The 11,264-nt window shown below is 35.9% G+C and overlaps 1 protein-coding gene across 2 annotated transcripts in view; it reads left to right on the forward strand.

Annotated features, from left to right (window-relative positions):
- The window catches only part of PDHX (pyruvate dehydrogenase complex component X), a 69,518-nt gene that overhangs the window by 26,478 nt on the left and 31,776 nt on the right, over positions 1 to 11,264 (forward strand). For both annotated transcript variants that reach the window (XM_082748947.1, XM_082748946.1), the window contains exons 3-4: positions 3,487 to 3,587; positions 9,449 to 9,648. In XM_082748947.1, coding sequence (XP_082605073.1) covers positions 3,487 to 3,587; positions 9,449 to 9,648 — 301 coding nt within the window. The remainder of the gene's footprint in view (positions 1 to 3,486; positions 3,588 to 9,448; positions 9,649 to 11,264) is intronic.

Below are 11,264 nucleotides of genomic sequence, written 5' to 3' on the forward strand. Positions count from 1 at the left end.
CAGAGGCTTACCCCGCTGAGCCACCCAAGCGCCCGCCCTAGAGCATTTTTAATAAATATATATATTTTTAAAGATTTATTTATTTATTTGACAGACAGAGATAACAAGTCGGCAAGAGGCAAGCAGAGAGAGAGGAGGAAGCAGGCTCCCCGCAGAGCAGAGAGCCTGATGTAGGGCTCGATCCCAGTCATGACCTGAGCTGAAGGCAGCGGCTTATCCACTGAGCCACCCAGGCGTCTCAATAAATATTTTCTGAGTAGAAAAATCTCTTTGGGGCTAGGCCAATAATCTCCTTTTAGGTGTTTCATAAATATCATCTAACAGATAATGTTGATTCCATTAAAATAGTTTATATTGGCGGTTCCAAACTGTTTTAACCGAAGATAATATAACCATCTATGTGACCATCTTGGTGTACAGTATAGTTTCTGTACAGTGAACTTCCTTCCAGAGTATATTTATCGTAATGTTTTAGATTTTTCTTCATGTTCTTTTATTGAGTGTGCCTATGAATACTGCTGAATTAGCTATTTTTGGTATATGTGGGAGGGAGTGTATTTGTATATTACATGTTTCTCTGTACCTATATTTTTATTCTCTGTAAGCCACATTTATCCAGATTTTTTTTTTATTCATTTGGGTAATTGCTGCTGCTTTTAGTAGGTTGTTTTAATCTATTTATTTATATTTATTACAATTACTGATACATTTGGACTTATTTCTACAATTTCGGTGTATTTTTAATTTTTTTCTTTTCCACGTGTCTGTCTTCAGTTGGATGATAGTTTTTATTTCATTTTTCCTCTGCTTTGCGGAATGCTGTAGAATATATTTCTACTTTGGGGGGTGTACATCATTAAGTATTTTGGATGCATATTTAAGTCTTGGTAATAAAATCTAGAGTTATTTAGCATTTTTCCTGCCTATTTGTATCAAAAGTTCTTTGCATGCTCTAACCATCAACTAAACGTTTTCTTATCCAGCTCATTGTTTTTTAGAGTTTGAGTTTTACATTTTTTAAACCCTCGGAAATTAGCTTTTAAATGATTCATAGTTACCCTTCTATCAATTTCTGTAGTAACTTGTTTCATGTAGTCCATTGACCCCCTCCTGTGTCCATTTTTCTTCGTAATGAACTGCATTTTTTAATAGCTCATCAGTAGGTGGTATTTCTTAGCCTTTTATGTCTAAAGAATCCTTTTCCTTTAGTATCTCTCTCTCTCTCTCTCTTTTTTTTTTCAATGAAAGAAAGGATGGAATAAGGGCAGAGGAGGAGGAGAGAGAGAGAATATTAAGCAGGTTCCACACAGAGCAGAGCCTGACACAGGGCTCAATGGCACAGCCCACAACCTTGAGATTATGACCTGCTGAAATCTAGAGTGAGACACGTAACTGGCTGAGCCACCCAGGCGCCCCACTTTTCCTTTATTCTTGAATGATGGTTTGGTTGTGTATAACATTCTAGAAAGTTAGTTTTCCTCAACTTTTTGAAGATATTACTCCATTGTCTCTGACCTTTATTACAGCTTCTGAGAAGTATGCTCTCTGTCATTTCCATTGACATAATCTTGCTTAATATTCCTCTGATAGATTTTAAGGTTGTTTTTATTGTATAGAATTATTGTATGGTATTTCACTGCAGTGTATGTAATGTGGATTCATACAGTCTTAATACTTTTTTTCTGCTTAATTTTTTTAGTGAGGTATAAATTTTAGGAAATATGAGCTCAATTAATTTTTACATACACGTATAACCAGGTTACCACCACCTAGTCAAGATTAATAATATTGCCAGCAAGCTACAAGGCTTCCAGTGCCCCTTCCTAGTCAATACAGTGTAGTTTACAATGCTCTAAACTCATTCAGAGCTCTTTCATGTTGAGGATATGTATTTTCCATTGTAGAAAATTCTCAGCAATTATCTTCTCATGTATTGCTTTTCCATTATTCTCTCCAGTCTTCTCTTGGAAAATCCATTAGACAAACATTGCAACCTCACTCTGTCTCTCTCTCTCTCTCAATCTGCTTTCTTCTATTTTTAATCTTCTCTGCACGTAGTAAGTTTCAGGTAGTTCTTAATGCTGCCTTTAATTTACTAATTCACTTTACTATGTCCAGTCTAGAATATATCCCATTGATTGTTTCTCTTTATTTCAATGACTGTATTTTTCATTTCCAAGATTTCTAATTAGGTTTTTCCTTCATATGTGATGTCATTTGTTTCATTTCTGTACATTGTTTTTTATCTCTTGTTCTCATGATGGATCTTTTACCTTCATTTGTATTTCTGAACATCCTCGGAATACTTACTTAAAAATCTCTGGCAGGTTGCACTGAATGAATTACGTCTGAAATAAATTTCTGTTTCCATTATTGGTTTTGTGGTTTTCTTTCTTAGCATTAAATTTCCTAAAATGTTTTGGAACTAACTATCCCTTCCTTCCTTCCTTCCTTCTTTTTCTTTTAAAAGACTTTTTATTTGTGTTTCAGTGTTTTTCCACCTGCCCCCCACTCTTCCTTTCCCCACCCCCAGTCTAGGAATTTTGCTGTTGATACTGGAAGTATCAGCAGATGCAGTAATGGAGCCAGAGAGTGGCTTGGCTCAGATCCTGGTATTGAGGTAGTGTTTTATTCCCTACCTTCCTAGACCTACAGTTCTGATTAAAGCCATAATCCTACTCTACAGGTCTTGATTGCCCCCTTTATTGGCTTCTACTATGAGTAGAAAAACTGACCCAGCCCAAGCTTTAAGAGGACATTCTGATCTGCAACCATGTCTGCAGCAAATCACTTTTCGTTTTCTTTATTCCAAAGGAAACCACTGCATTCTCCCTGCTAACCTTTCCCCCTTCCTAGCCCCTCCACCCTCACCTGCTTCTAGATCCAGAAACAGCAAGTCAGGTCTTGCTCAACATTTTTGAGTTTCCATATTGTTTCTGTTGTACAGAAATGTTTCTTATTTGACCTCAGTTGTGTCTTTGACATTGTCTTTTTTTGTTTAATATGCTTTATTTATTTATGCTCTGCAGTGCCAACAGGGTTTCTGAATTTATGCTACAGTGTTAACCCAGAAGTGGTATTAATTGTAAAACTTTTCTCCTTGTGGAGTAATAGTCAAACTATATTAAAAAGAAAGGAATAGGTCGGGAATTGATTTGTTTAAAGAGTCTATGCATTCATTGCTATTGTTTCTAAAATGTGATTTCATTTTTAATATCTGTTAATAATCTTTTGTAATTGCTATTTTTATTATAACAAATGTAGTTTATGTCTATTACAGAGCTTTTGGAAAATACAACAAACCATACACACATGCAAACCCACTCACATACACAGTGAAAATTACTTGTAGTTCTACAGCCCAGAGCTAGCTACCAGATATTTTGGTATTCATTATTCATGTTTTATGCACTTAGCACACACTCCAGCCCACATAATTAACATTCATATTTTAAAAAACAAAACAAACCCAGTCTTGTTTTGTAGGTGAAGCTGTGAGTGCTGGAGATGCCTTATGTGAAATAGAGACTGACAAGGCTGTGGTTACCTTAGATGCAAGTGATGATGGCATCTTGGCCAAAATAGTGGTAAGTTTTTATTTTGATTATCTTCAACGGGATAAAGATCTCTTAAGTGTGAAGTTCCTTTTATTTTTACCACTGTATTTATAGTGTTGTTTCATCTATATCTACATAGTATGTTTTTATCATTTTTAATTGTACTTTTTAAATTTATTTTAAAAAATTTTGTTTATTTGAGGGAGAGAGAGAAAGCACAAGCAGGGGGAGGAACAGGAGGAGACAGAGAATCTCAAGCAGACTGCATGCTGATCGTGGAACCCAGCCTGGGGCTTGATCTCACTAACCTGACATCATGACCTGAGCTGAAACCAAAAGTCAGATGCTCAACTGACTGAGGCACCCAGGTGCCCCGTGATTGGCAAACTCTTTAACCTCTGTGTGCCTTTTTCTTCATAATAAAATAGAGTCAATAATAATATATGCACCATGGAGCAGTAGTAGAGATTGAGATAATACATATACACTCATTACAAGACTTGTCACCCACCAAGCATCAATAAATATTGCTACTTTCATTATTATTATAATTACTTACTCAGCTCTTGGTGACCATTAGCCCCTATGTCAATCTGTATGTTTATCTAATAATTTGTATTGGTTGTTTGCAACTGAACAGTAAATATCCATTCATGCCTCTGTAGTTTGGTTTGCACATCTGCTCGAAGTCCATTGTTGATATGTTTTTAATTCTGAGATACCGGCTCTCCTCTGTTTTGGGAATGGATACAGCACCTTCCTTTGTACATTTCACCCAAATGTTATAGTCTAATTAGATGTAGATCTAGACAGGGTTTTTCACTCGTGTTTCTTACTAGAAAATCCTTTTCCCTCTTTTCATCATTTATATGCTGCTTTTTAAATTCTAATTATCAAACTTCCTTTACTTGTCATCTACATTATTAACAGTGTTGAAAATACTTCCTTGGAGGAAATATGAATGAAAAGTAAAATTAATGAGGAAAATATAAATATTCATACCAAGAATAGTTTCTTCAACTAATTTATGCAGCGTTTTAAAAAAGGGAAAGATTGTTTGAATTACCATATGTAATAAACCCAGCTACATTTTATTGTGAATGCTTTTGGCAAGCTGTGTTCTTGGCCCTGGCTCTGGATTGTTTGACTATGAAAGGCTTCCAGAATTGATAGCTTTTCCCACTTAGCTGCTTAGTAATGCATTTCAAATTGCTAGCAGTATTAGAGGTCAGTAGTGCCTATTTCTCTGGGCCCTAATGCTCTAAAAAGGTAGGGGGCTGAGGGGAGCGTATGATTAATAAGGGCTTTAGCTGCACAAATGGCTACTTCCTTGCCAAAGAAAAGATTGTGTGTGTATTTTAGGGCTTTATGGCTTTATTATTATTCCACATGCGTTTTGAATAATAGGAATGGGAGTATATGCATGTCACAATGTAACCGTTTTATGGAGAAAAAAAATCAAAGTGATATTCGGTGATATCCCTGGGGTTTTTAGTCATTCACCCCTCTCTACTCTCAGCCCTCCCACCTCCATGCAGGTTGCACCTTTGTCTTTCATTGTGGAACAGTTCTCATATGAGTACATATCAACTGATTTTAATAAGAATACTTATACGAGATCTTTACTTTCAGAATCAAGGATTTGGAGATTAATCAAATTAAAAGGCAAGTGATAATAGAAAGCTCTAGTTTTTAGCTTGCACACATTTTTTAAACCATCAGAAATTTTAGCTATCATGTTCTTCATGGAGATTTGTTTGCCTAGTGTTTGAAAGGACTTTGTATTCTTCCCCTCCCCCTGCCCAGTTTCATATCTCTTTGTTCTCATTCGTAAGTTTTGCATCCGATTTCCATTTTATATGAAATAATATTTATTATGTTTCAGTTAGAATCAGAAAAAAGCTTAGAAGCTTTTAATAATGTTAATAAAGAATAATTGCTCTCAGTGTAGATAATTTTAGGATTTATTTCCAGTTTAGTTCAGCTAATGAGAAAGTTGTTAAACTCTTACTTAATTACTAGTAAATTGTACAGAAAACCTTAAATTTTTACACATGTATCCATTCATAAGCTTAGTCTTAAATTAATTCAGCAGGCATTTTAAGTGATGGTAATAAAGTAGAATATTAGGATGACATATTTGGGGTTTTTGTTTGTTTGTTTGTTTTGGGGGGGGGGCAGATGGAGAGGGAGAGAATCTTAAGCAGGCTCCACGCCTAGTGTGGAGCCTAATACAGGGCTCCATCTCACAACCCTGAGATCATGACCTGAGCTGAAATCAAGAGTCAGGTGCATAACTGACTGAGCCACCCAGGAACTCCTATTTGAAGAATTTATTAAAGATTGTCTTGTTTGACTTTATTACAAACCAGGATACTTTTGGGGATGAAAAGGTTGTATGACCTTAAGATTATTTAAATGTACATAATTTTTTGACATTTTAATGTACTGACTGTCAAAACATTCATTGATTTTTATAGCATTGATAGACCATTATTTTTCAAAATCATTTTCAAAAACAGAATTCTTGGGCACCTGGGTGGCTCAGTGGGTTAAGCCGCTGCCTTCGGCTCGGGTCATGATCTCAGGGTCTTGGGATCGAGTCCCGCCTTGGGCTCTTTGCTCAGCAGGGAGCCTGCTTCCCTCTCTCTCTCTGCCTGCCTCTCTGTCTACTTGTGATCTCTGTCTGTCAGGTGAACAAATAAAATCTTAAAAAAAAAAACCAAAAAAAACCCAGAATTCTTTCTGAAAACTAAAATCCACGAATATTAAAGCAAAATTTTAAGAAGTCCTTCCTTTAGGGATGTCTGGCTGGCTGAGTTGGTGGAGCATGCAACTCTTGATCTCTGGGTCATGAGTTCAAGCCCCATGTCGGGAGAGTTTACTTAAAAAGGAAAAAAAATGCTTCTTTTTGTTGATCATCCTAAAATTAAAAAGTAACAAAGAATATTTTTGGTACTATTCATGTTCTTCAGTTTCTTAGCTGCATCTCACTCTAATACTGTGTCACTGGTGTTTTTCTAAAGAATCTATTTTTTTTAATGTATTTTTTCAGTATGACTTTATTGTTAGGTCCCATTCACCCTTTTTTTTTTTTTTCATTAAATTGCCTGAGTCAACTTCAAAGTTGCATTTCATTGTTTGAAAGTTTATGGTTGAAATTGGACATTGTGAGACCTTCAATTGATTCTTCTCTGTAGACAATAGCATTTTTTTTGACAATAGCATTTTTAATTGACAAAATAACCCTCAAAATTCAAAGGAAATTCTACTAAATGAGAGATAGTCTCAGTTCTAATTTTTTCATGTTGAAATGGATAAATGACATATTAAAGTGGTAGATGAGTCTGTGTTCCCTCTGAATTAAAAGCTGACTGAACTGTAATATGGTCTATATCTTCCTCTCTGTTAAGCTTGTTTTTTAAATAGGAGCATGATCTTGAACTGCTGTATGATAATTTTGGTCCTGTGAATGCAGTTTACAGATTTGGTACTTGGTGTGTTGAATGCTACCTGTAATGTCAGATTACATTTGAGTCTCGGCTTGGATACCTACTGGTCTTACGATTTTGAACAAGTCGTTTTAATCTTTCTGTGCTTCAGTTTCCTTATCTCTACTTGAATATTAACATCACTTACCTCCTACAGTCGTTAGGAGAGTTCAGTGAGTTGACATAGTGCTAGAACAGTGCCTGGCACTTCACTGTCAAACTGTTAGTCAAGGACTTAATGAGTGTTTTTGCTCCCCCTCTGCATTTTTTTCCCCCTCTGCATTTTTAACTTGTCATTGATTTGTTTCAGCTTCAGTGTTTCTTATGTATCTTCCTTTCAGACCGAAATTCATTGTGCATTTAAGTTAAAATGTTTATCTTAAAGGATATAGACAGTTTTAAACTATACGATGGTTGAAGCCATGATGGAAAATATCTACTAAGGTTTCAAACCCAATCAGTCAGTCATATGTCTGCTTCTCTCCCCTCACCACAGTGCACACTCCTGTGCTCAGCAGCTCTCACACTATTCAATTTTACAGAAGAAAATACTTAACTTACTGATTATTTTTTAACTTCACATCAAAACACAGTTTTTTTACCACCACCTTAAATGGAGTGAACTCCCTCAAATAATTTCTCTGTTGGGAATTTCTGCTGTACAGATCTTGTCTCTCGACTTCCCCCATCTCACATCCTCGGGGGACGCTGCTGAGCTTGGGTGGGCTGTTTTTTTTAGTACATTTGCAGGTGATTCATGTCCTCCTAATGGAATGTCTCTTGTAAAGAAAGAGGCTCCATCCTAGGCGTCTGTCCCTCGGGATAGAGTTCAGCCCATGTGTGGGTGTTTGGAGAAGCAGGTGCCTCAGGCTTCTGTCCTACTGTCCCATGTTGCTGTCTACTCCCCAGTCCCGCCAGCCTGGGGAGTTGGGGTGGGCCTTGAGGTGAGACTTTCCAACGCTTACCAAAGAGCACTCCTCTGAAGTCCGTTCTTGACCTGTGTTGAGTTTGGTTTTTGTATTTAACAAAATTTGTATTTAACATCATATTAACTCATCTTTTTGACATAATAGTACAAAAACTCTGAGTAGTACACAGAACTAAAGCTTTTTATTTTAGTGTGTTGACAGACAGCTAAACAAATTGTTCTTGAGCTGTTTATTATTTTTTCACAGCTTGAAATTCATTAGATACCCCTATATTCTATACTTTTTTCTTATATATATGTTTTTTGCTTCACTGAAGCATTATTTCTGTTCTCCATCAGTAATTAGTAAACTTAAAAAGCTTCCTAAATCCCATGGTTTATGCCTTATTTATTTTTAGAATAGCATACATACTAATAAGCATCAAATTTAATGTTAATCAGAAATGTCAAGCCCATTTTAGAGTTATGTTCTTAGTTATAATTACTATATTAGCGAACATCCTACAGCCTCTCATTCTATTATTCATTAAATTACATCTGTAATGAGCTTTATTTAATGTAATTGAAAGATAATAATAAAAATTTTAAAGGAATGACATTTTCTTCCAGTACTGAACTTTAAAAACATTGTCATCTGAAGTTTCCCTAGGAACTTCTTTAAGTAAATAAAAATCAGTCCTTTGTCTATGAGTTAATGTGCTGAAATGTTTGAAATACATATAAGTTTTTTTAGAATTCAATCTTACTTACCCTTTTAATTGACATTAGCTATGAAAGATTGATTAGCTGAGACACCACCGTGTTTCTGATGTACTTGTAAAAATTCATGGGATTTTATTTTATTTGTCAGGTTTTGTAAATAGATATGTATGGGGAAAATTGGGTGTAAGGAAAGACAGAAACCAGCATTAACCAGAGTAGTTAACCAATTCTGTTTCTGTGATGGCATATGCTTTTTTCTAAAGACTAAGTTTACAGAATACATTCTACATTAGGTTAATGTTAGTAAAAGGACTAATTTAGGGTACTTAATTCATTGTGAGCTCTTGGGATTCCTAAGCTATTGTAACAAGAAGCTATCTGAGAAAGACAAATAGTTGAAGTAAACCACAGTCTCCTGGTTTGGATTTGTACGGCTGGACGTCAAAAGGAAGATGGTAATGAGTGCTCTTAGATATTTGAAAGCTGTCAGAGGAGAAATTCTCGTGTTTTGTTTTGTTTTGTTTTCCCAGGATGTAGCATTAATAACTGGGATGGGAAGAGCAGTGAAGGAAGGTATCCTGGGGTATAGCGGTATAGCAGGTATAGCAGTAAGAAAGGACAGTGGTGGGTGGAAGGAGGAGGCAGGCTGACTTAGAAGCAGATTTTAGCTCAAATTAAGAGATCTTTCTAATCAGTACAGAATTACCTAAACTATTTCATATGATCATGAGCCTTTCCATCTCTGCAATTATTTTCTTTTTAAAATACAGGTTGAAGAAGGATCTAAAAATATACGACTAGGTTCACTAATTGGTTTGCTAGTTGAAGAAGGAGAAGATTGGAAACATGTTGAAATCCCCAAAGATGTAGGTCCTCCATCACCAGCTTCAAAACCAGCAGTGCCTTGTCCTCCACCCGAACCACAAATTTCTCCTCCCGTCAAAAAGGAACACACACTGGAAAAACTGCAGTGAGTATGTTTATTTGGATGCTGATGTTTAAAAAAAAAAAAAAAATTACAGCAGCTTTTAGGATATTTTAATTATTGTCATATTTAAAACATTTCTGCACCTTACGTAGGAAGTAGGTGATCTTCCCTTTTTCTCTTAGGTAACTGAGGCCTAGGATGATTCTTTTACTCTCATTGTTCATTCAATAAACAGTTATTGAATACCTGTCACTTTCCAGGTAGTATGAAAACCCTGCTCACCTGGTAGAGAACAAAGCAAATAGTCTGTGTCCATTTTGAGCTTGAAGTAGGTTTTAGGATTATAAGATGGAATTCAGTACACCAGGCTTCATACTGTGTTCTAGTTACCGTAATGGGAATTCCAGTTCTAAATGGATAACTGACATAAAATAGAATTGGCACCCTAACATGCATTCCTTTACATCTATATTGCATTCGAATGTCTGACAGAGACTGGAACTCAGTTTTGGTCCTGGATAACACACAGACTTAGTAAACACCATTTCACTTCAGCCTTACATAGCTTTAATTGATGGATTTGGAAAATTTTAACAGGTTCATTTATTTAATATTCTCTGCACAAGATTACTTTTTCTTTATAAGAAAAAGTTCTTAAGAAAGGTCCTCTTAAGTACCGCTTTTGAACTTAAAACATAGATCCTTCAGCATTTTAAAATGTTTTTCCTTACATTACCAGTGTCAGTTTTTGTCAGTGATTTTGAAGTGCTGAGTTGTAAATTTCCATCCCCCTCCCCACAGCATTTCTCGCTGTGTTGCTTTAACTTCCCTTTATTTTCTCTTTCATTTACCATGGAAATCAGAAGGTAGAGTCATGGAGGTACTTAACTGCTCTTCTCCATAGGCAGAGATCATGGCATGTCTTCCATCATTCTGGAAGATCCATCACTAGAGACTTAATGTGCAGCCCCGTAGTATAGAAAAAGCAGCAGACCTAGGGCACCTGGGTGGCTCAGTCGTTAAGCATCAGGCTCTTGATCTCAGTTCAGGTTTTGGTGTCAGGGTCGTGAGTTCAGGCCTCCTGCATTGAAGCCCCATCCAGTGTGGAGCCTACTTAAAACAAAACAAAACAAACAAAAAAAACCTCCTCAGACCTGTGAACTATGCAGTGTTGGCCCACACAGTGATTTTTTTTTTTTAATAAATTTTTGCATTGGTTGTAGTTAATCTTACATTAAGAAATCTAAAATTTCAGTTTCTTTTTAAAAATCTGAAGACTGATAGCAGTGAGACCACATCACCGAGAGCTATTTCTCTGAAATACAGCAAGCACAACATTTGTTCTCCATTTCTTGGTTATAAAGTTCAGGACTTAGCCCCTTTAACTCATTTTCTTTATCTGACTGTATAGTCTTTTGTATTTGCTGCTTTATCTAAACATCTTACCTGAAAAGTAGATACTTAGTAGTTGTGTCACTATTTGGTGTATCTCTTTCCATGTCTAACAATCAACATAAGTTTTTGCCACTCACTCTCCTGACATATGTGAAATAAAAATGCTTTCATTTAAATAATAATGACTTTTAAAAATACATGAGTGATAAAATTCAGCAACACAAAACTAACAACCCAATTAGAATAGGCAAAGTACTCAAATA

Source organism: Mustela nivalis (genome assembly GCF_964662115.1).
Source record: "Mustela nivalis genome assembly, chromosome: 9".
NCBI lineage: Eukaryota > Metazoa > Chordata > Mammalia > Carnivora > Mustelidae > Mustela > Mustela nivalis.